Genomic DNA, 26750 nt, shown 5'->3' with positions numbered 1-26750 from the left:
CACGCGAGAAGTGGCGACTGGAGAGCAACCGTTACGTATTGTAAAAGCAAACAATACCTAGCCGATGTAAAGGACAACTGGCAAGTGTAATTGTGAAATGTGAGGTCGGTCATTCACACGGCCCGCACGCGACCGTAGATATACAAACACGATAGCACAATATTATAATAAACAAAATATAATGACCTCATTGCTTTCGACTTTCATGTGAATAGCGAACCTATATTGACCGAGTAGTTATCGTTGCGTTAATTATATTTTGTTAGCTTGTGTACTGAATTTAAATAGATTTTGGGTGTTTTTTAATAAAAAAAGCTGCGCTCTAAGGATATATAATTTTTTTATTATATTCAATTGAAATAAAATAACCAAAACATAGATTAATATGATTTTTTTCGAATTCCCAATCATTATATTTTTTTGTCATTCAAACATTTCATCAAACGCATTTTCACATTTAGGTAAAGAATAGATTCAATTCATTCAATTTTTGTAAATTTCTCTGTGACTATGTTTCATATTACCTATTCAATGCATATTAAACCATTCACTTTAATATAACATTAAAATAACAGATAAAAATCACCACTGTCCTTAAAATTCAAAGAAGGATTTCTCTATTATTCAGCAATAATTAATAAATATCTTCGATACCGGATGCATACAGTTCTTAATTTCCCTTGGCATTAAGTATTTTTTCCAGCAGACTTTGTTTTTTACACAGGAACTCCCAAGGGTATGAGCCGAAATAATTCTGCGTACAAATTTCAGTCGTTCTAATAAAATTTCCCAGCCAGTGCAAACATAGGCAATAAGTCTAAAAACATGATTAAAGTAGGCACTGTTTCGTATATGGATTAATTTTTCTATGAATTAAATGGATCTTAAGAAGTTGTGTCTTAACTTTGAAATTTGAATGGTATAAAACAAATGAATAGTGATTCTAGAAGAAGGTTTATTCGTAGATAAAGTAGTTTTCTACTCGGATGAAATTACGGGTAGGGATAGTAGGTAAATCAATAAAAGCCAGTTATTTTGAAATCACCAAATACAAAAGCTTTTGTATGGATAAATAGAAATAGAATAAATAAAAATCCACAAGCAGAAATTGTTTTTCATTGTTTCCTTTGACCAGAATGAGACTAAACAAAAAAACTTTTGCCCACAGACATTAGTGTGATTTACTGGCTCGTTTAAATGAGAAATTCCTAGCTTTCGGAATATTGTTAACAGTTAACCAATTCGTAGAGTTCCACAACAATTTGGCCGCGGGGTTGGTTTAACAAAACGGTTTCAGCTACAGATTCATTGGCCACAAAGCGGCACGATTGCAATAAATTTAATTACGCAGACATGAATCGGCTGCGGGCCAACTGTTCTCAATGAACGATTTCAACATTTTAAATTAAGTATGTCTTTTTTTATCAATACCATAACGAACTTTTATTCCGCAAATGGGAAAAGTAGACGTGTCTCGAGAAGAACGCCCTTTACACTATTTCTTACAAGACTTCCAAATACATGAGCTTATTTTTAATGATCTTCTTTATTTATCAGAGTGCTTTCACAGCGATCGCATTGATATGAATGTAGTCAACGATTTAGGGCCAAACCACAAGCTCTTAAATCTGTAGCGATTCTAAAATGTTTCGACATTTCGTACCCTGTGGACCATTAAGCTTATGGCAGGATTGTGCGTATAGAGATTTTGGACGTCATCGACCATTTCATTCATGATGGGTTTGTAAAATGTTGTAGTAAGCCCCATGATTTCATATTGTCATCTTTAAAAAAATACTTAGAATGTGTTTTTTTTTAACTAATAATAATATTATTCTCGTTATTCCACACCATCTCAAATTTTGGTAATAAAAATTAATATTGGACACATAACGAGTTTCTCACTCTTGTGATCGTATAGATATTTTGTTAATAGGTACCTACTTTTTTTTTGTATAGTACGACAAATTGACATTTCATTTAACTTTAAGCCTGCTCATTATCACCAGCTGATAATAAAATCATTATCTAGTAAGCCCTCACAGCAGAGGTGCATCAGGGTTCGTCGTACTCTACTCTTACCTCTGTACATCTGATATAATAATACGAGCAGACGCCCGCGACTTTGTTCGCCAGTAAATAAGTCTAAACTTTCATCCTTTTTATCCCTATTGCATTTCAAAATTTAACGATATTCATTGCTGCAAATATAACTTGAAAAATGAAGAACTTTTCTACGAATGTTCAACTCCTGTTTCACCCTACGAAAAAGTAACAGATAGATAGACAGAGAAACTTTAGATTAGAATAAGCATGGTATACCATACTCGTATTTGTAAAATTTAACGAATATAATATATAAATGTTAGCTTTAAGACCTTATCTTTTTCAGTCCATTTCTTTTATATTAAAGTTGGATAGATAAAGCGAGGTTAAATAACCCACTCGAAACAGAAGCTTCATAAAACAAAGGCGAAAAAGTGCTATTTTATTTAAAGTAGCCGTTATTGCAAGACAGCTTTTATTTCGTGCCAGCTACTAAAGCTGGCAATTTAGGCGATCCCGTTGAAAAAATACAGACTTATTAAATCTGTTAGACAGAAAATACATAGAGCAAATCGGTTATTTTGAGAAGGGACATTTCGTTGAAAAAGAAAACTACAAAATTAAAATGACTTCCTAGAAAACTAGAAAAACTTGTCAAGAGGGATCCGCCACAAACTGTTAATTAATAAAAACCGTTACTTAAAATTACAATTAGTATAATTAACTGTAAGCTAACGTTTTAACAGAACAACGTCTGACAGGTCCGATAGTAACGAACAAAAATGAAAAGTGTAACAACTGATAAATTAAATACTGATGAAGTTCAAAAAAAGTCTAGATCAAAACCTAGAAACATTAATAATCACCATTATCGAGCACACACATCCTTAAGTTTTAACCATTTAACGCTCACCTCACACATTTGCAATTGAAATAATCTCCTTTCCTTCTCCATCTCATCTGCTATTTCAGCCGATGTGACTTCAGTTCTGATGAGACCAGCCTCTTTTGCCTGTGACTTCTTTTCTTTCTCTATCTTCAGGTACTTCGACTCGTAGTCCTTGGAGGCTTTTTCGAATGGCCTTTTCAGATCGCCCCTGACACCTCTGAGGTCGCCTTTTAAGAGACTGTCCACAGGAAACATCACTATGTTGTTAATGTTTTGCATCTGTGGGAGAAAAACTATATTAAATACTTATTTATAGGACAATTCTTGTAGAAACTGATTGTCATTAAATTAAAATTAAATGTTAGTTACAAATCAGTTTTGCGTCTTTAACAAAATAAACAAACCTGCTGCAAGCAGATATGTGTTCCTTAAAACATTACAGATGTAGGAATTGGAATTTTAGAGCCTGTTTTATTATCATCATAAATCAGCCAACCAAATTAATTTCGTGTTAACACAACCGACAAACCTAAATAAAACCTACAAACCTATTTGAGACACTCGTTAAAATCAAGCAGGAAACTAGGTCGGCGTTTTAAAATGCTAATAAATTTAATCTATGCAATGGCTGTTAATTTTACTTTTCATACCGTTTTTTACGGACGAGGAATCGATTTAACTTTATATAACAACCAGTTTTGTGAATGTCGAATCTCTGACTACATATTATTATACACTACCAGATATTAGATCTCTTACCTACATTAGATTTACATTATTACAACAGAAAATAACGTAAGTGATATGAGTTACAGAGACAGCGTAGAAATAATAATTATCTTTAAGAGCGGTAGTATGTTCTAACTTATAAAAATTTTAATCGATTCTCTCATTTTATTTTAGAGAGGACAACCGACCTTGAGTTTTGACCAAGTAACTTTATTATAGTACTACTTATATATTAGTATTATGTAATAATGCGTATGACTAAAAGACAAAGTATAAAAACCACAACATAAAAGCAAAAACCCCTCAAAAGTGTTAATTGTGAAATCAAATGAAGCGGACACGCTACTGACAGACGAGAGGGCCAATGACAAAGGGGTGTTCACAATGAAACCCTTCCTGAACATTGTTGGAGACCACTGAACAACGTGTTAATTGATACGCTACAAGAACATTGCTGACGGTGTTGCAAAGATGAAAAAAAATATATAATAGTAGAAAGAAAGTAACAAAGCTGATATAATATTGAAGTCACACTGGTACACTTGACTGAAGTATACTTGTACTACTTTGAAATTTCAAGAGTTAGTTTACAAGACTAAATTTAGCCAATTACTTTCATCGTTGAACATCCCACTTTATTAACTGAACTGAAAGATTATCATCTTTCCCCTTGCGTCAAAAAACTTTTTGTGCTGGTTTATTTTTATAAAATCAATCAGACCTTACCATAAGATTAATTGAGTTATTGCTGGCGTCTGCCTAATAATGGATTCTCGATTAACCGTTAATAGGCTTTCAGCTGTGAGTGAACTACATTGGCATGTCACTAAACTGATTACGAATATTTTTAAACCTCGACGTGAACATCAGGATATTGCTTCTAAAAAGTTTGAAACTATATTATTGAACAATACCGACAGTAACGTAGCTATATTTATGTTCAATACAAAAACATTTTTATAGGCGAACAAAAGCTGAACAAATAGGCTTGAAATATATCAGATAATGCAGATGGGCTAAAAATAAACTTGTTATTATAAAATCGATACATAAAAATAAAAGAGCGATTGCTATCCGAGCTCATTTTATCCGCTTGATACGCTTATTATTTATGGTGCATTAGATATACCTACAACTAAGGTTTGAAAAAGTAATATCTCGCATATATAAAATTTACAAGTTGGGCAACACAAAGTGATTTAAATCTTCTTTAACATGCAAAGCGATATTTTCTCAGGAGATATTGAAAACGAGCCATTTTTCACGGAAATGGCAATGTAGCCCTGTTTATTGCTCTTACCGGTTGGCAATAGCTGACAGAGTTAATATTTAAGTATTTTTTATTAATTAAATAAAAAGAATTAATTTAATATTGTAAAATTGTAAAAACAATTATTACCATATATTAAACACTGCTGAAAGAAAATAAAGCGATCTAAACATTACTATGAATGTATGTAAATATGTGTTGTATTATGTAAATATGTATTAAGTAGGTATTTCAATTTAACGGAAAACAAAATAATATGCTACTGGTATTGTATTAGGTTTTCTCATCAACCCATTTTTTAAATTATATTACTTTTGTTTATTAAAAACGAAAATAAAATGTACAACGAGGATAACAAAAGCGAGCAAATAAAAATGTGTCAAGTGACATTCGTACAGTACGAATGAAATACATAGCAGAAATGGCGAATTGTTTCGGAACAGCGATTTAACAATAAAGCTCAAGTTTTCATCTGGAAGTAAATCCGAGAACATTGTAAAAGCTAAAACAATTGTGTCACAAAGAACAAATAAGGGGCCTACATAGAGAGACGTAGAAGCCATAGCGAACAAAAATAATAACTATGAATTCTGGGTCAGTAGGTAAGTTTTAGTAACAGTAATTTTATTTTTAATGCAAAAACATCATAATGTCCGTCTCTTTTGAAATCGAATCTTGCTCCAAAACTAGTGAAATTATTTGCAAATAGAGGTAAGTATGTAACCCAATAACATGCCACTGTTATTTCATGACGTGCACAATTGAATGCATAATTAATGCATTGTTATACCTACACTAGCAATTATGACTTATTATAGTTATGAAGCCATAGGTAAACGGGAACAAGTAGTCCATTTCAATTCCAACGTAATGTTCTAATAAATATTGTGGGGTCACCAGGACTTTTATGATCACCAAACTAAACTGCTAAATCACAAAAGTAAGAATGTAATATTAAATACTTAGATTATTTTTTAGAAATGTACTCCAAAATATGGCATAGATTTCTCATTTTTTTGTATTTAATCGCGTTACATGTTTTCTGAACTATGTCCAATCTTCAAAAGATGTAACATCATATTTGGTAACATTATTTTATCTGCTGCAATCTCAAGAGTGCATTGAATACAATACCTCTCCGAGTCACGCGATACTCATATCGTAACACTTCGCAAACACGGTCGATTAAACACAAAAAATATATGCATGCTGTGTTTTATACAACAAAAGCGTTTTCGCTTTCCGCAATCTTTGCATTGCAAAAGCATAATTTATCTCAAGTGGTTACTGTGCGCAACTTTTCGTTCTTTATATACAGTTATAGAAGCTTCATCATACAAAATATTCTTCTGGTTTTTATTAAAAGAGATCTTGGAATAATTGGTTTAAAAATCTATATTTTGCAATTTTATTGTATTTAAACTATAAAGAGATTTTTGGTGGCATGCAGGGGTCATCGGACCGACTTTATAGAATTGCTGTATTCAAACATATTTGAAACAGTACATTAATAAACAAAGTTTCTACCATGTTGTAAATTTCAATCATCGTAATATAAAGTTACCGGTGGGTCATTCCACGTCAAATCGACCAATAGTTGGACTCGACCCCTTTCGATTTGGATAAATTTTGGTCAGAAGTTTTCTTTTATCCTATAACGAAATTCTGCCGAAGAAAAAAAATTAAAAATTTTTTTTTCAAAAGTTATGCAAAATCCAAAATTTCACTATTTTCCATATTTTTTAAATTTATGTTTTAAAAATCTCGAAAACTATTGCAATTAAAAAAATCGCTTATGGTAAACTTCAAAGGGGATACATGGGGCTATTAAAAAAAAAAATTCCAAAAAAAAATTTTGAAAAATCTCCAATTTGTGAAATTTTGAATTTTTGAAAATTGTCAAAATTGACCGTCGACAATAAATTTTTGGCTCAAATTTTTTTGTCTACTACCTTGTACCAATCTTAAAAGATCCTGAAATTTTTGGAACTGTGTTTTTTGTTTTTTCAAAAATATGAATTTTTGAAATTTGTTAAAAAAAAAATTTTTCTTAAATTTTTTTTTTTTTTTAATCAGTTTGGCGAATCGCGTAATTTTGATATTTTGAACAGTTGAAATTTCATTTAGTGGCATAATGATGAGAAAAAAAACATTAATGACATTTTTTGGGATCATTTTCAAAATAAAACTCGTAAAAAAAATGATACTGACACCTGTATTATCATTTGATGTTAAAGTAGAAGAAGTGGTGACATCTGTGGCGTGACGTTTGAATCTTTACGTGTAAGATAAAGTTAACCTTTCTGATTTTTATTTCGAAGACAGTCATCATTCTAAGTAAGTGTCTAGAAATAACTCTTTCCAATTCTAAACTTATAACAATTATCTTATCAAGTGTTTAATTTGAGGACATTATCTAGTTAAAATTTTGAGTGCAGAAAAAATAAGAGATTAGTGATGGAAAATAAAAAGTGTTCGATTGGATTATTTAAGAATGAAATATGCTCTGAAGAAAAATTTATTAATTGCAAAGATTTTTCTGACGAAGATCAGATTACTCTGAATTCTAGAAGTGGTACAGACATTAGTTTTATTTGCTCTCAACATGACAAACAGTATCGATATCTACGAGTTCGTTGAAGAACCAGATATTAAAAGCAGATAAAAATCTGAAATTTCTGTGTTAGTACTTTATCTATTTTAAGTTTGGATTTAAAGATTTAAGTCATATTAACATTTTTAAGGTTAAGACAAAGAAAAGGAGCAACAACAGTAACTGAAGAATTGAAGAAAAAAAAATTTTCGTAACAGAATGTCAAGTAAACTACCACGTAAAAAGCCCTATTAAATAAATTAATAACCAATAATAAACCAATATCATTAATGTTTTTTTTCTCATCATTATGCCACTAAATGAAATTTCAACTGTTCAAAATATCAAAATTACGCGATTCGCCAAACTGATTAAAAAAAAATTTAAGAAAAAATTTTTTTTTAACAAATTTCAAAAATTCATATTTTTGAAAAAACAAAAAACACAGTTCCAAAAATTTCAGGATCTTTTAAGATTGGTACAAGGTAGTACACAAAAAAATTTGAGCCAAAAATTTATTGTCGACGGTCAATTTTGACAATTTTCAAAAATTCAAAATTTCACAAATTGGAGATTTTTCAAATTTTTTTTTTGGATTTTTTTTTTTTTAATAGCCCCAAGTATCCCCTTTGAAGTTTACCATAAGCGATTTTTTTAATTGCAATAGTTTTCGAGATTTTTAAAACATAAATTTAAAAAATATGGAAAATAGTGAAATTTTGGATTTTGCATAACTTTTGAAAAAAAATTTTTTAATTTTTTTTCTTCGGCAGAACTTCGTTATAGGATAAAAGAAAACTTCTGACCAAAATTTATCCAAATCGAAAGGGGTCGAGTCCAACTATTGGTCGATTTGACGTGGAATGACCCCGGTGGCATATTACATCAAACAAATACACCAGACATTCTCGCAAATGGCTTTTCTGCTATGCGAATGTATTCCTCGCAACAAAATGATAATGAAACAATGAGCAATGCTCTAATTAAGAGCACGTGCGTGCTCTATTCTTATCCGTTGAATGCAAGTTATCTGTCGTGGATAATGTGAAATGTGGTAAACTCACCAGCAGTAAAGAACTAGTGTGGTGAGTTAAGCAAAAAATAAATGAAGAAGATCCTTGGACTATTTTTTTCACTACGGGCATTGCTTATTTGATAGTATGTAAATGGCTATTTGCTTCTGTTTTTACTTGATAGTTTTTGTCACGCTTGTCATTCAATTTATGTTAGTAATTGATCTATAACAAATACATAAAGGCCTTTGTTATTAGCTTCTGTCTTTACTTTTCGCTACGCTATGCCATTCATTCTATGTCCATTAAAATTCTATTTGTAGTTCAATAATGTTGGGGGTTTTACCAAAACTTTATTGATTTATTCTACTGTCGTTTTCTTATGTTCAGAATACTTAATTTCTACTTGCACTGATGAAATCGAAAAATGGTATTGAAAAATTCTACCACAGTTGCGATAAGCTATCTCATATACTCGTAGTAGCGTTAAGGTAAACCGTAACAATAAGTGGGATCTTACGTCACAAGCGTAACTGGTAAAGCACGAACAGTCGTATCTGTTTTTTTTGCTATCCGACTGCATTCCCATTACAAAAATAACACAATAACGAAACAATGATCTAATTGAGAGCACGCGCGTACTCCACTCTTGTTGACTATTGTATGCAAATTGAGTGCCGCGAGATCGTTACTTCTCCACTAAATGTATTGAACGAATCAGCATTTCGAAGTATATATTTATTGTGTTAAGTCTCATTAATTTGCTGCTTCTGAGACTCTGTCTTTTATCTATCTATTTATGTGTATTAATAAATATATGTTGCCTTAATACAACAACCCATCATCAGTTCTTGAAAATAGTAGTTCATTGATCTACTGGGACTGAACGATTATTTATCACTGACAGGTATATAGATAGGTACTGACAAGTCAATAAACGTGGGAACCGATTCCGCTATTTTATACTCGTCGATGTAAAATTCGCCTATAACAACTTTTATTAGAATTTGAACTTTATTTATATCGGATACCAAAAACAAAATGTCACTAACAACGAAGTTTCCATGGAAACCAACGATGTCATAGCGCTGGAACTTTACAGAATGCGGGGGCCGATATCGTGCTATTCGATCGGTCAGTGAGCCGTGCAAATATTGATATTACTGTTCCACATGACGATAATCTGGTTAAAGCGGAAAAGGAAAAAGTTTTAAAATACTTGGACCTTGTTCACGAGATTATCGCAGTGTGGAATGTTGACTCAACTGTTATTGTTCCGATAGTCGTTATAGGCAACGGTCTTATACCGACAAGCTTCGACCAACACCTTACGAAACTTTTTCTTAACTATTGGATCAAGGATCGCATACAGAAGGCGGGGTTGCTGGAGGTGGCACGTAGATTTCTCAATTTGACGCCCTGACCACCGGCTGCTTGGGCAATCAACCTTATGGCTGGGCGTATATCTTTATGGCTGGATTTTGAAATCCTATGTATACCTTAACCATAATCAGCTTACGGAGCATTGCCAGTCAATACACTAACTTTGAAGTAATTTAGCTAACTAATAGAATAAACATCAGATCAATAACAGCCACATTTATCGTATTCCGTAATGCTCATTGAAAACAATAATGACAATGTCAACTAAGCAATGTCATCTGCCTACTCTACGATATCAACGAAAGGTTGACAGTAGGCACCGGGTGACATTTTTTACCTTCTTCTTCTATAATCTCAATTTTAATTTAGTTGGCATTAAATAGATAGTAAATATGATATAACTTAAGAATTACTAACAATGGCTAGTTGGTAAATTTCGTTTAAGTCAACTAACATTATTAATGTCAGTTATCAACCCATATTCGGCTTACTACTGAGCTCGAGTCTCCTCTCAGAATGAGAGGGGTTAGGCCAATAGTCCACCACGCTGGCCCAATGCGGATTGGCAGGCTTCACACACGCAGAGAATTAAAAAAAAACTTTCACGATGTTTTTCCTTCACCGTTTGAAAAATGCACACAACTGAAAAGTTGGAGGCCCAAGCCCCGGACCGGATTCGAACCCACACCTTCCGGAATCGGAGGCAGAGGTCATTTCCACTGGGCTATCACGGCTTCATTATATTAATAGGTCAAAGTTAGTGAATTAGCCTACTGGTTTACCGGTTTGAAATTTTACACACGTCTTCAAAACGCATCTTAAGTAGAACTATTTAAAGCTATTTCAATAGGAGCAATAAGCGTCAGAGAACAGCGAGAGTGGATTGTAATGTAATTATCATTGAGACAGAAAGGTACAACCGGTGAAGGAATCGGAGCGTGAAACTCGTGTCTCCTCACGCGAATCTTGACAAGTTATGGAGCTAGTCAGTTTTGAGCTAGGATAAGGTTTAATACATTAACCTCTCATCACCTGGGACAAAACTGAATATTATAAAATATTTATTTCTTTTCTTTTTTGTATTATTATTATGTAATTATATAATGGCCCTCAAAAAATTTTTCAAAATATCTTCAATTTACAGAATTCGTATTATAAGTATAGATTCTAGATGGTGCTGGCGTCCGTTATGCCACCATAACGTTTGGTGTTACAAATGGTATAAGTAAAATCTCAAATTGCGAATAAATGTATAGAATTCGACCAGTTTTATTATAAGTATACATAGGTTGTAACCAACCTAAAAACACCAAAACAACTTCTAAATACGCAAGTTGTTTTTTATAACCAACTTTGAAGTAGAGTAACCAACATTTTTTAAAAAAATAAGAAAAGCCTCTTTTTTTCGAAAGCGGTAAAATTTTGCCCATATAACCAATTCAATAGCTACTTATCCCTACTATCATCCCTTAAAGGGATCGCTTTACGTTTCCAGTGATCCTGTATATTACATTATATCCTCTCCAGAAAGTCCTAGTCTGTGTTAGGAGTGGGTATGACTATTGGATACTTCCCAAACTAACTAAAGATATTATAATAATCAGAGTACCTACATGTATACTAGTAGGATAATTAATTCAACAATGTTGATAAAAAAAGTATTTATTACAAACAACAGTCTATCAATTTAATATTAATGAGTAAAAAAACGTTATAATTGTTTATATATTTCCATTTAAATGCCTCGTCGCGGTGCAGTGGTTAGTCTATTAGATTTCAAATCAGGTCCTAGGTTCGAGTCCAAAAAAAAAATTATTAACAAATTCTGACCTGGGAGCGGGGAAAATGGTGGTAATATCCCATGCCTCTATATAACATCTTATAGTGATCTGGGCCGATTGAGGTTTTCTTAATTGGTCCAGCTCTGGCTAGTGGAAGGCTTCGGCCGTGGCTAGTCATCACACCACCGGCAAAGACGTACCGCCAAGCCAAGATTTAGCGTTTGTGTGTGGGATGTGGATTTTCATCTTCCTCCTAACAAGTTAGCCCACTTCCATCTTAGACTGCATCATCACTTACCATCAGGTGAGATTCAAGGGCTAACTTTTAAAGAATATAAAAAACCCCTCTCCTTTAAGGACCTATTGATGAGTTCCTTAATGATAAAGATGCTTGGAGGCCGTTGGATCAGCTTCCACTTTGACACAGGTAGTAAAACTATAAGAAATTGTAATGTTGTCATCAATTGTAAATTATAATATTGTATATTTTTTTTTTCAAAAGAGCAACTGTTGAGTTTCTGGCCGGTTTCTTCTCAGCAGAACCTGCATTCCGAACCGGTGGTAGAATCTATACAAATAGTCAACTGACGTATCAAAAGTGCTTGTAAACTGAGCCTACTTAAAAAAAATGAATTTTGAGGGACGCGTAGCCCTGTAGTGGGCTCTTAAAATAATGATGAAAATGTTAAAATAATTGGGTATTCTTTGTTATCGCGGCAGGCGGAAGGACAAAGGATTCCGCCGTGTCAAGGGCAGGCCGGGGAGTCTGCGCAGTCCCGGGAACTGCCGATTCGTATTCGTTATGTAGCTACTCGTACCAGGAGAGCAGAACTGGGGCGAGGTTGTCCTATACCAACACACAAGGAACACGTCACTTCACTATTCGAAACTATTTTCCTTCCCTATAACTACATAAACAAATTAACTTGAGGTAGAGGTAAGCTATTCTTAGCATTTTAAATATTTAAATAATATAATTTTATATTAAAAAAAAAATTAAGTTGATTTAAATTGACAAACATGAAAAATTTTTACTCCACCTAAATTTTTTTACCACCCTACCGATAAAGATGTACCGCCAAGCGATTTAGCGTTCCGGCACGATGTCGTCTAGAAACCGAAAGGGGTGTGGATTTTCATTCACCTCCTGACAAGTTAGCCCGCTTCCATCTTAGATTGCTTTATCACTTACCATCCGGTGAGATTGATTGAAGACGTCTTAATTTGTTGTAACATGGACTTCTTTATGGCTACGAAGTAACATGGACTACTATTAAGGCTACTTGAAACGACGTAATATGCGAGGCACTACGCCTCAGCACCGTGCTCAATTCAAAGCCCTGCGTCACAGCTGGGCATAGGCTATGTATTCTGTGGCATAGGTCTTTACCTATGCCCAGCAGTGGACGTCCATCGGCTGATATGATGATGATGATTGATGACTATGTGTAAATGTGTACTGCCAGACAAAAATAGTTTAGATACAGTATTAGTTGAAACCTTGCTATATGAGGTACTCATGTACTGAGATTTTCTTTCTTCTATGAAATTTTCAGTTGAAATATTCAGCTCAGAGTCGGGAAATTGGTGGTGTTAAACCTCTGTGCCCGGCCATTATCATTAACATGTAATGTTAGGAAATTTAACATTATCAGCCTAAAGCCAGGCGTCCACAGATCACACTTGTATGACTTTCTATACAAAGAATACTACGGTCATAGTTTGATGCGATGCGTCCGATACGTATAATGTAGATCTGTGGACGCCTACCACAAGCCCGCCAACCCGAAATGGAACAGAGTGGTAGGTCTAAGCTCCATATCTCCCTCCCCAATAAAGAGGGCATCTTGGCCTTTTTATGGGCCGTTTCAATAGTCTTATAATGATGTTGATAGTTTAAACCTACAGGTTAAATAACCGCGATGATCTAACGGCAGTCTTACAGCCATTACGCCTGGTATTAACACGCTGGCCAGGGTCGCCTGATCGGTACCCTGACCTATTTGCGAGCACAATATGTGCACGCCCACGCTCGCCCACGTCGCGTCAATCTCATCTTAATGTGCGAAATCGTTTGATAACTCCGCTCTTTCAAGAAATCATATTTATATCACATCTTGGTATATACATGCGAAAAGTCATTCATCACGAAATCTCAAAACCACTTGACAAAAATGAAATTTGGCAGAGAGGTAGTCCATAGTTATAGCTTAGCAAATTCGTTCGTAACAACCCCGATGGACCGCGCGGGCCGGCAGGGGTCGGGGGGTACCCCTCGCGCACGACTTCACACCCACGCAGTCCTTTCCCCCAGTCGCCCGCATATCATTGGAGTGTCTTCAACGAACTTGCCAAGTTATAGTAAGTATCCGATTAGAACGGATTTCGTGATAGGGCCGGATTAAAGAGGTCTAAAGGCTCTCGCAATGTCCTTCATTTGCGCACATAACTGAAAAATTCAAAGTGCATGCCCTGGACTGGATTCGAACCTACGCCCTCCGAATCGAAGGCAGAGGCTTATCCACTGGACTATCACGACTCTGTATCCTCTGACTCATCTATGCAATATCAACGTAATTTGAGTAAGTGGGATGAGTTTATTACGATACCTAATAACTGAATTATGATTCAGACAATTTAATCATCCATTTAATTGTTTTAGGCGACATCACTTTCACTTAGCGTATCATAAAATTAAGAGTAACCATTACAACCGAAAGTTTAATTAGGTAACTCGAAAAGTAGCATGAGTACGCTAATTCTAAAAGGGTTGCGGTTAGCTTAATTAATTTGTTCTACCTTAGTGACCTTTTTACTGCAGTATAATAAAAGTGGCAATGTCCGTCGGTTTCTCAACCCGTCGCCCTGACCCTCGGCCTTTTTGTCTCCTTCCGGTATGCATTCTTCGTTATCGTTTAATTAATTTTATACATACTTGTAATGGCTTACGAATTTTTGTTCAAAAAGTTCGTTGAAAAATCAACGGATGTAAAAGAAAACAATTAAAAGTTTCATCATAAAACTTTTTAATTACCAGAATGTTTAAAGGTCCTATGTTTCTAAAACATAAAACCTTTTTGATATTTTCTTCTATACCATAAGGAATCATGTTTATCTTTTTTGCTACAACCCTTTGCTAGAGCCCCTTGATTGACCTAGAAGTTTGATCATTAATAATATTTTTCGATAAGTTATCGTGAAGCTAAGTGACTGGAGAGGGAAATGATTTTTCATAGTATGCCGAGGAAATAATAAATAAAAACGCTTTATACCTACATAGAGGACCCCGTGTTCATTATGTTGACAGGTAATGAAAGTGTGAACACACCTGTTGACACAAAACGAACACATCTTCGTTATCCATCAATAAAGGAGGGGTCTTAATTGGGAGTTAATTAAGCCGCCTAATTCGAATGACCCGCCACGTTACGGATATGGGCTACTTAATATCTCACTATTGTTACTTAATTAGTTTATAGTTTTCTTTTATATTTTAGACCCTTGTCACGACGGTCATAGTCATTAATTTTAACTTTTTAATAAACCACTGTTACTATGATTGTGTGTGCTTGTCTGTGGCAGTGTAGCGTAAAGAATTTTTGACGCAAAGGTCGGCATTCTAGAGAATAGATTACCAGGAGTTTTCAAAAATAACAAACTTATTAGAGCAGGAGCGTAGATGGCAGGACTTTTGTTATTTTATTAACTAAAATGCTCCTGTTATAGGTAGATGCTCGTAAGTACAGTAACTATGAAATAATAATCGTGGTGGCTATCGAAGGTATCAGGCAAGAAGGGTCTCCAACTCTTAATAAATTAGCCAAAAAACGAGTAATAAAGACAGCCGCAAAACTTTTTCATCTAGCCATGGATAAGGAGAAGTTTAGAAAGCTGGCCGACCTTCAGTAATGCAACGCAAAATGTAATGCACTTTAAGGAGAAGAAAAAAAAATATATAGTATAGTAGTAGCTGGAAAAGTGGCAAGAATAATCTTGCCACTACTCCACGTGGGCATAACTTGTACAGCAATTAGAATAAGGCAGCTTAAATTTCTCATTGAAATAGAAAATAGTATCGAATTAGCTTTCAAGACATATGACACACATTGGAGTAGGTGCTAACAGAGCACATAAAATAAAAGATTATAAAAGCAGCTTAATATCCTATATTCGATCGAGTTATTTCCTCCCGGGGCGTCCGCAGATCCTTCAATAACGTAATTTCCTGCGACGGCTTCAAATAACTTGGCGAAACTGACTAGACAGGCGACTCAATAAAGATAGTGTCTTTTCGAAGTACCTACAGAAATCTTTCATATAATCGAGTGTTCTGTTTTGCAATGAGATATCTCAGATAGAGAATGAATGTAGAAGTCCAGTTTTATATTAATATAGTAGTAACGAATTTCTTAAAGACAAGTAGGTACTCGTATGCTTGGCGGCATTTGGATCGAATTTCATCTTCAAACAAGAATCAACTTTAAAATGATACTTCAGATTGTAGAATTGTAGATGATGGTTATTTTAAAAGAGTAACTAGAACTACCCATATATAAACGAATCAGTAGAATCTTCGTTCCGAGCCATTCATTCATTGATCATTCAAGTCATTACAAAGAAACAAACTTGAAGTTTCAAAATTGCTTGAAAAAGGCTTCTTGAAATAAACTAATTTGTTTTTTAACCAACTTCAAAAAAAGGAGGAGGTTATCTTCGTCCGCGTGGAATACAATGTTATGCATAGGTAGGTAGGTACTGTATATAATAAACCTTCCTCCTATCCAATGATGAAAACCGCAAATACAAAATATTATACAACTTTATACCTACATCACTGATCGATACGAAAGCGTTACCTTAGAATCTATTAGTCATATCGCTACAAAAGATCATGAAAAATTAAAAATACGTCAATAAAAAAAATCGCGCGGTCCTTGAGATATTAAGTACCTAGAATTTAAAAGTTTTTAAGCGTTAATTTTGCGCGCTTCCTTGCGGCGATCGTAATGCGCGATTAATTTAAACTCCGGTAGAAAATCCGCTAGACTAAATAAGATGCCTTTTATCGCAGCATCCAAGCAGAGGCGATCTCACTTGATTGCTCCATCTCCTTTTCCAAAGTAATAAATGGCCGAGAATTTTATACAAGCGCTCTTACAGCGGAGGCTTTACTCGACTACAAGTTAAATATTGAATTAAATTATTATAGCTCAACTACTGTTTTTCTTGTGGGAACTGGAAAATTAAATGGAGAAAACTGGAACTGCGTTGGTTGACCTACTCAAGATGCGATGAATTACTCGTATGTAGGTAGCGCTATGGTTTTACTTTACAAAAACCTATGCCGTATAGACATTATCTTAATTTTCAGAGGTTGGTTAACAAACTTTTCATATCCATTTATCGTAAAGAAATGTGTTAGGGCCAACGGTGTGTGTGGTTAGTCAATAACATAATTAAAAATTTAATACAATTTTAACGGTACGAAAAAAATACCTCAAGGAAACCTATGGAAGATGACGTGAACAAAGTGACCTAAAGACGTAATAGTTAGCGAAAGACTAAGATTAAGTTGTTGTACATTATCTTAGTATAATAATAATGTATTATAAGTTTAGGTTAAAGTTAAATTACTAATTAGTTACATATATAGGCTAGATCGTAATTTTATGAAGTACCAAATTGGTACTTTACAAGAGAGAAAAAAAAAGGAAAAGCTAACCAAATCTCGTAAGACATGGTAATAGCGACTTCTGAAGTACTAACCAGTGTTTTCATGAGTGCAGACAGCTCTTTGGTGACGACTGCGAACTTGAAGAACGCAGCGCCGATGTCGGGCTCCGAGTCTTTACTGAGGGCGTTGCCCCCGAGGCGCTCCAGAGCCCGCGATAGGTACATCTCATTGTCCACGTGTGCTAAACAGAGAAAAATATGTTATTTGAAAAACCAAAATCTGGTTAAAAAGTAATAAAGCTTTTTAAATGTTTCGATATTTCGTACCCTGAGGATTTTTAAGTTTTATCGCAGGATTGTTTCGAATAGCGATTTCGGACGTCATCGACCATTTGATTCCGTCAATTCTTACCCCTTACTGAGATAACACTACTAACATTACTTACGCCCTCAAATTAGATGGATATCATGATGGTTTTACAAAAGGTGATGCAAGGGCATGATGGTTTAGGGCTGTTAAATATTGAGTTTTTTTTTAATCCAAGAAATTGTTAATATCCCGGAGAGAGCAAAATTATCGCCTTCCACCAATCCACATTGTCAACATGATAGCTTTAAGATAAAAGGAATTCATTGATATTTTACCCCTCAAATGTCCTCATAAAAATATGGATGTACATGACAATTGTAATGCAGCTGCAGCAAGAAAGTGTATCATCCGATTTTTTATCATCTCTTTTCCCAATTACTTACTTTACCTCTTGCTAACAAAAAACTCAACAGACGTGCTCACGTCAAAGAATTACATAAAAAGTAGAGACACGCACAAACCGGCAGCCCTGTCACTAAAGAAGCGATCTCTACCCCACATAATAGAGGACTTAATATAAATAGTCAAACATAAGATAAGGGTAGTAGCAGTTAATATAGAAAGCACCCACTCAGAATTTCCTAAAATAGACCACTAATGCGTAGGTCTCTCTCAAAGATATATGTATTCAACACACATAACATTAAATATGTAGTGCGTACGAGATCTATTTCGTTGTGTGTGTGTGTGTGTTTGCAAGATACCTATAACGGTTTAATAACCTGTGATGACCAGACCGAAGTCATACAAGTCGAAAGTTTGTCAGCCCATGCTCCTACCTACCTATGTAAATACTATTAGGACCTATTGTTTGAAAATGAGTCGATACACAATATAACTAGCCTTAATCATTGCATAGCTCCACTTGCATTGCAGCAGTCTGAAGAAAATAATCCCCCTCCCTTAAAGAAAAGAGGAAACTCGTGCCCTGTTGAAATTGACTGAAGGTAATGAATATTATTAACATGCAATCATCCTTAGACTGCATCATCACACATAACATCAGGTGAGAAACCGTGAGATCGCAGTCAAGGGCTAACTTGTTATTGAATAAAAAAGAAAATTCCTAGTTGAAAGTAGGAAAAAATGACCAGTAAAAGTAGGAAAAAATGTCCAAACAAAGTAACTGCCTACAACTGTGTTTGAAACGTCAAAATTAAAATTCATCTTCACTACAATAAAGTAATCCAAACTTCCATAAAAGTAGGTACTGTTTCATCATCATGTCCAACGGATAGAAGCTAAGCCGGGGATTTTCATAACAATGGCCCGGCTTAGTTCAAATGTTCCACGGGAACTTGCACAACTTGATAGACTGGCATCCAGTGGACTGCCGGACATTTAATTAGGCTAAAGCTGGATAAACTTGCTCCGACCCTGTAGTGAATTCAGTGAACATTTTGTACTATCTAATAATAAATACTTTATTTCAAAAACAGTAAAGGTAAATATAGTGCAAGTTGTGTCAGATAATTTTAGTATAGTCAAGTATAAGCAATTAGCAAATAAGTGTTACAATTTGCAATTATTTACGAAAACTTTAAGAGTTAGAGTCTTCATACTTTGAGATTGATTCTACAAGCTAACACTGTAGACTCGACGTATGAATTTGTCGAAGTAAAAATGGTCTTTAACCTACGTCTCGTTTTAGATAATTTTTGTGTTAGTATTTTGCAGTTGGACAATTAACTCAACAAAGACGACGAAACGATGTATGGAAAATTTGTACCGATCTTTAATTTTGCATATACAAACAATATTTGCCACGAAGTGTCTTAATCTAGCGCACATCGTACAAATGATACTCGTATATCGTATAACAATAAACGTTAAAGTCACCTTGAGCTGAAATTGCAAACGCGTTTCGTTTATTATTCTGTTCCAGTACCATGGAGAGTAATCCAGATCGTACGTAGACTTGTGGCAATAAAGTAAAATGATTCCACTCGTTTCAATCTCTCTTGTATTGTAGGTGAACATGAACATGGTACTTTGTAAAACTTATCAATGTTGTAGAAACAGTACAGCGAACTGCAAGGGAATCGTATTTCCAGATTCAAGTCGAGCGTTTAGAATTCTATCACACGCTTCATACATTTTAAACAATTGCATCGGTACTGAAACCATTTCACTAGATATACACTCGCAGTATGGTTCATGCGATATTTTCTAACAAAGACCATAGGTCCCCGATATCTTACGTCATCCGGGCGATACCCACCGGATCCGGATACCAACCAAGTTAAGCAGATGCATAAGGACTAATTTTACTCAGCCCACACACCTCATCGGACCCGAATTTCCTCTGAGCCGAAGGTTAGTCCTAGTAGACACCCTTAGAGATAAGTCCCCCGTGTTGTTCTAGTCCTAGGGTTCTACAACATTTCCAGCATTATCTAAACTCATAGAACTGCTGCTGGTGTTTCTTTGATGAGACGCTGATACGATTACGATTACGAGAAATAAATGATGATATTAAATGAGAAAGTAACTTTAACCAAACAAAGGCTGAGCAGAATAATGGAGCAGATAGAACTGGCATCTTCGCACCGCTTCGCAACACATGTTAAATTAACGCTTCTGCTACTAAAACAAGAATAAACATAGCCTAATTAGTTACTTTGAACTAAAAGCAAGCAATTAACGAGTCCCATTTATAGAAAGAAGTGAGCGATAAAATGTAAGAATTCGAAGGTTAGGCGTGGAAGAAATAGTTTCAGAAGAAAATATAATAATGTAAAAATACTTCATCCGAAAATGAAAGAAAATAGCTCTACCTAAAATAACTGATGTAAATGTTTATTTCATCTATCGAGGCCCTATGGATAATTGCATGAAAAGCTTAGTATAGTAATATTGATGCCGGAGACACGAGAATGGTGATCCGTGTCGAGGCCCACATTTGCCCAGCGCGATCCCATAGACGCTTTCTGAATATTAAATAACGACACTCGAGTCTCATGCCTTTCAATTTCTCCGCAGGGCTCGTATAATCATTTCACTACCACTTTGTATAGGCTAAACGAGAACTTGGGGGCCTTTCATAGACATGAAGAAGTCATAATGAAACAAGAAGCGCAATAAAGCCGACAACTGTCTTTAGGTAGGCGTTAGATTGAGGTCACGCGTCTTCTTTGTACAAAACAATATAATTTTAATTAAATTCTAGAGTTGTAAACAGTACCGCACAGAAAATAAAATACGACATTCTATTAATTGATTATGAAACACGGCTCAAACTCACGTGATATTACGTCGGAGTATGCCCGACTAGTTTCGAACCCATACGGGGCCCTTAGTCATCCAAACGATCCAAACTGGTTCAGTTTGGATCGTGCCGCGATGCAAGAACCAGCTCATGACTAAGGGCCCCGTATGGGTTTAAATTCTAAAATACGACATTCTAATTTAAATGTAGTATCATGAAAATATTTAAAATGTGTAACGGATGTTTTGTACATTCATTTTACGGTACGAATGCCAGTACGATGTTTTGTTACAAATATATTTTAAAAGAATGACCGTCGTTTGAAGATTGAATCTCATTATTCGGGTCTTTGCATGATTTAATATAAAATGGATGGATATCCAGGGAAGGATTTACTCCATTTAGTAGGGACTATATGCAGCAAAATAATAACATTAATCTTGTACGTATATGTACAAATAGAAAGTTTCAGCTAGATAACATTTTCATAGTGTCTAAACATTTTCTAAAACGTGTTTTGTGAATGAATGAAGAACATACTATCAAATAGTAATGTTTGAAACAAAGAAACGATCAAAATCACGTTAGTTATAATAATTCATCATCTCCTTTCTCTTATCCCATTTAAGTGGTGGTCGGCAAATTAGTTATAATAATTTTCGTAGATACTAGATTTCTTACTATAAATTACTTAATCTCAGAAACTAAGGAAAACCTAAAGTCCTGGCGACGTTCCAATGATAAATCCATAATCAACGCAACATCACCACCAATACATTTAACAACAATAGGTAGGTACTTATATAGGTAGGCAGTGGATTTCTTTATGTGGTTAAAGAAAATTTATTCTCATTACAACCTTTTGGAACGATGAAGACGACAGACAACCGCAGGTACCTACTCGTATATTAACAAAGCGAATCTCATGCCTAAATCGGGAGAATTATGCGGATTGTAATCAGAGGTGTCTGTTTATCACCGTTTTGGGCTTTGGTTATCCCGTTCAAAAGCAGTCAATAAAAAAAACAACTCCCGAGAATAAAGACAGGTATTATTGATATACGAGTCACGAAGCTGAAGTGGCAATGGGCGGGGCACATAGTTCGAAGAGACGATGGATGTTGAGGCCCAAGGTGCTGGAATGGCAACTCCGCACTAGAAAACGCAGTGTTGGTCGACCCCCCACCAGGTGGACTGACAACGTCAAGCGAGTCACAGGGGTTCGCTGGATACAGGCGGCTCAGGATCGTGGTGTTTCTGAGTCCCTACAAAAGGTCTATATGCCCAGCAGTGGACGTCCATTGGCTGATATGATGATGATTATTGATATGTATGCAAGGCAGAAACAAATTTTTTGAAAGAAAGAAAATATTTTATTCATTTTTAGTGTCACAAACAGTACATCCTATCTTAGATATTTTACGACTGTCTGTGACACCAAACAGAAAAGGTTTACAGCTCAGCATTAGCCCTTCATCGCAAAAAAGCAATGCTCGGCGCTGATTTTCAGCTGAATTTAAAGTAAAGTAGTAACCTAACCTAAAAATAAATCTGAATCGATTAATCTGGCTCCGAGACCTTGAAAAAAAAGATTAAAATCAATCTCAAAATATTATTGGACGCTGAATGGTTCATTCAATGGTGCACAAACAAAACAATCACGCCGCGGACGCAAAAAAAAATACGAATTCGCAACTTTTTACTTCGGTCAGAATACATCACAGTTTAGGAATGTCCGCGATTGTTTGGTTGTTTTTGCGGGCGAGCGCACGACCTTGCCAACTGCCCAGGCAAACCCGTACGACCAGTTCGGAGCACAGCTCGGATACAAACAAATCCTAGCACGCGATGGTATTACGAAGTCAATAAACTCTTGAATACTATAATCTGAACAGAGAACACTTTATAATCGACCGCGAAAGCGAGAGTTATTGGTGCGTTTTTGTTCCGACAACCGTTCGAGCGGGTTTATTTTTGTAATCCCGATGATAAATATACGGAATAGTGAAACCCTTATAACAGAATCTAACGTAATAGAGTAATCGCATTACTTATCATTTATTTTATTATAAATTGCTTTAGCCCATGTCGTAATTTACAAATGATTGATGATTCATAAAGGATTACTCAACTTTCTGATTTAATTGAAACCAATCATGCTTGAACTTATCTTTTCCTAGACGGATGAAAGATATCGACACAAGAAAATGAAATAAGACGCTGACCTACTTTCCTTAGGTTACAGACCTATAACGGAGAAAATTTACAACGGCCCAGTGAAGCCTGCTGTGGTCATAACAATAAATTGCCGAAGGTGAGAAATATTAAAAAGATGCCGCATTTCCATAACGACGTACCGGAAGATCTCCTTCATCTATAGCATACAAATATGCTATTTGAAGCTTATTTTTGCGCTGCTTTCAAATAACTTTTAGAGATACGTTATTTCTACAACTAGTCGCTATAATTGATGTTTTATTAAATTATGATTTAAACATTCTTCACAGGAAGCTATAACAAAAAAATTATAGCTTCCTGTAGATATATTTTGCCATACATAAGTCATCTAAATCTGTTTTCTGAATTTCTATTAAGTATCTGACATCCCATTTAAAATAAACTGCCGACATTTACTTCTCTAAATGCACTAAATACCTCAATATTTTTAGACATCTATTCATAACACTTCCTGCCCGTCTATTTTAGTGGCAGTCTCGTGTCGTCTGGCGGAACGTGAACCTTATGCTCACATATCTAAAACAGTTTCATTAAGAGCTCCGCTTTTATCCTTGGCATTTGGATGCTGCAACGACGCCGCACCGTACCTAATAACTTAGTCGAGCATAGCAACAAAGGCTAAAATACACCATACAACGTTGTTTTCCATGGCTTAAACTACTCTTACTATTATAAGATAATGACCGTTTGGTCTCTCTACATCCGAAACATACTTATCTTGCATGTTAAAAAGCTTTTATTATGAGCTAGGTATAAATATTCAAAATTTAAAAAAAAAGCTACCTACCATTTCCAGAGTTGTGGATAGCTTTTATAGCTTTCTTGAGTTTTGTTAGGCCATCGCGATCGAAATCCAGGGTCTGAAACAAAGAAAGAAAACATTTCATTTAAATCAAATTTTATTGAGCAATTTTCAATAGAAACCCAGCATTGTTTTCAAGATTTGACTTGCACATTGATGGATACGGTAATAAGGTAAGTTAAATAAAGAAACTTTTGAAACGAGACTAACAATAACGAGAGAAATAAACTGCTGTCGTTGAAATTGGTTGAAAGTGAAAAATCGTGAAACATTCTAGATATATTTTACAAACCTAGGTATTTAAATGATATAAGCCGTCCATTCTAAATAAACACATTTTAGATTACAGCTCCATAATCAACACAAAGCAGAAATATTCCAATGTCAAGTAGCCTAGAGAATTTCGAACAAAATCGCGAATAACGTTAAAGCGGCATTTCAAAAGAGAGTCCCTGACCCCATTTTTTAGACGCGGTCATTCTTTGTGAACAGTTTTCAATAGGATCCACGAGCTATTCAACGTTAGCTCTAAACATCTGTCGCCCCAAACAACGATTAATCAGATCCCCTTCAATTTGAACAACTGCATCTAAATATAACGCAACTGGTTTTCCTTTAATTGATACACGAACAAAATGTTCGTTTAAGTAACTTTAAGTAGATTCATTTGGATTTGAAGTGGCAATAATAAGCATGAAAGCATGTTGAGTTAACTATTATTGTTCTGATAGTCGTTTCAGTCAATGGACATATATGGAATAGCTTCGACTAATAATATAAGAAGCTTTCTCTTATCCGTTGGATCAATGGTCAGATACAAAAGAATGTTTTGAATTTTGTAAATTAAAAAAAACATAAATAATTCAATGAGGGAAATAAAGCAAAAAGAATTAAAAAGAAGGACAAATGAATTGAAAAAAAAAGTGTAGCTAAAACGGCAATTTTTTCACAACTCTAGACCTGTGTGTGCTCTACGCGTTTATGAGAAAAAGAGTTTTGAAAGACAGACAGACAGACGGACAACCAAGTGATCCTACTAAGGTCCCATTTTTTCCTTTTGAGGTTCCGAGCCCTAAAAATAATAACTTAGTTTCTGTTTTGTATTTAGTAATTCCATACATTACAGTAGGCAGCCGAAGTTCGGACAGGACATCATTCAAGTCTTCTACTTTACCATATAATTGAAAACAAGATAAGTAAAATCTTTTGACATTCAAGCATGGTACTTAACGTCCATGATTGATTGCAGGTGGCAATGAACGATGATCTCATCTGAACATGAGTGACACCGGTAAGTGATGATGCAGTGTTATTGAGATACGATCACCAAAAAGATAGTAATGTACTGAATTATCTACATGCTAACATATTTTGTATGTCATTCGCATTTAGTTTCTGAACGCTCTTACGCCTAAAACATTATTTAAACCGATTTTAAAATTATTTTTAAAATTAATATTAGTAACATCATTAATATTAGTAGCAATCCCCGGATGAAACAGCACTAATAGATAAATAAAAAAAATATCGGGAACAATAAATGACGTAAAATACAACGTACAAGTAAAGCTATTTAATCTGGATCTGGGTGAAACTCGCAAATAATTAGATTATGTCTGTAATAGTAGGTAGGTACATCTACTTTTAGGTAAAAGTACCACTAGAACCACATTATTTGTGATTGCCATAGGCTATATTTTATCCCCATTTTCAACCGCTAAGGACAGCTCACACAATATATGTAGGCATAACCTATGTATTCTGTGGCATAAGTATTACTGTGCGACAAAAATGATAAACTACAGGTCGTCAAATAAACGCCCACAACATTATCGCAGTCACAATGACTCATTAACTCATTAGTATTACTTAACTCATAATATGAAGCACATGAAACTGAGAGAAACAAAAAAATGCTAAATTATCAATAAGATAGAGTTATATTTTACATTGAATATCTCGTTTTGGGTATTCATAAAATAGTTCTTCTAAATTAAAAACCTTTCCATACGTGTTAACAGGAATTCATTAACAAAATATAACAATAAAATAAATAATGTAGGAGTCCCTAGACGACAAACATTAATTATATTTATAGAACAGTAAGTTAATAAAATGTGGAAGAGTTATCTCAGAAACCGGCACGCACCTAAATAAAATACAAGCTACAATAAAGTCACAAAAGTACTAAAGTCAATAGAAATATACGATGCACCGACTTTTAGGTATCTCCCAGTACAGACAGTCGCGACCGACCGTCGCGTCGCCATAAATAATCAAGCATTATCAAAGCAAAGCATGTCGGAAAAATATTCTACCCACAGAACAGAAAACGCTAAAGCTATCTACCTATATTGCATAACATTATATGCACAATGTGCCTGTCACCAAATTAAGTAACTCATAAATTATTTATTAATGTATACTATCACGCCTCACTAACATTTATTCACCTGCACCGCAGACATTTCCGGATGAAGTCACCTTGCGATCTTTGGACTTTTTTATTTTATTATAAGTAGATAATATACCATAGCAATCAAGTCCACGACTAGAATAGTAGTCCAGTTATTTTAGGTTTCATCTGGGGAAAAATTCCTAGTGAGCTGAATTTTTGTATACACCTTTATTACGGCGTTATTATGAAGTTGTGAAAAATCGACATCGATATCGTGCCGGCTAAAAAAATTACAGAGGTCAAAAGGTCACGAAAATCAGTTTTTTGCAAATATTTCGCGACCTATTGCTCGGACGT

General features: G+C 34.8%; 1 protein-coding gene across 5 annotated transcripts in view; it reads right to left on the bottom strand.

Annotated features, from left to right (window-relative positions):
* The window catches only part of LOC112052505 (arfGAP with SH3 domain, ANK repeat and PH domain-containing protein), a 91627-nt gene that overhangs the window by 50721 nt on the left and 14156 nt on the right, over positions 1 to 26750 (bottom strand). For all 5 annotated transcript variants that reach the window (XM_052884266.1, XM_052884270.1, XM_052884268.1 and 2 more), the window contains exons 2-4: positions 23981 to 24053; positions 17471 to 17619; positions 2960 to 3214 (exon numbers count right to left, since the gene is read on the bottom strand). In XM_052884266.1, the coding sequence (XP_052740226.1) occupies positions 2960 to 3214; positions 17471 to 17619; positions 23981 to 24053 (477 nt within the window). The remainder of the gene's footprint in view (positions 1 to 2959; positions 3215 to 17470; positions 17620 to 23980; positions 24054 to 26750) is intronic.

The sequence above is a fragment of the Bicyclus anynana genome, chromosome 1 (genome assembly GCF_947172395.1).
Source record: "Bicyclus anynana chromosome 1, ilBicAnyn1.1, whole genome shotgun sequence".
NCBI classification, from domain to species: domain Eukaryota; kingdom Metazoa; phylum Arthropoda; class Insecta; order Lepidoptera; family Nymphalidae; genus Bicyclus; species Bicyclus anynana.
This window is presented reverse-complemented; position numbering and strand designations above follow the sequence as displayed.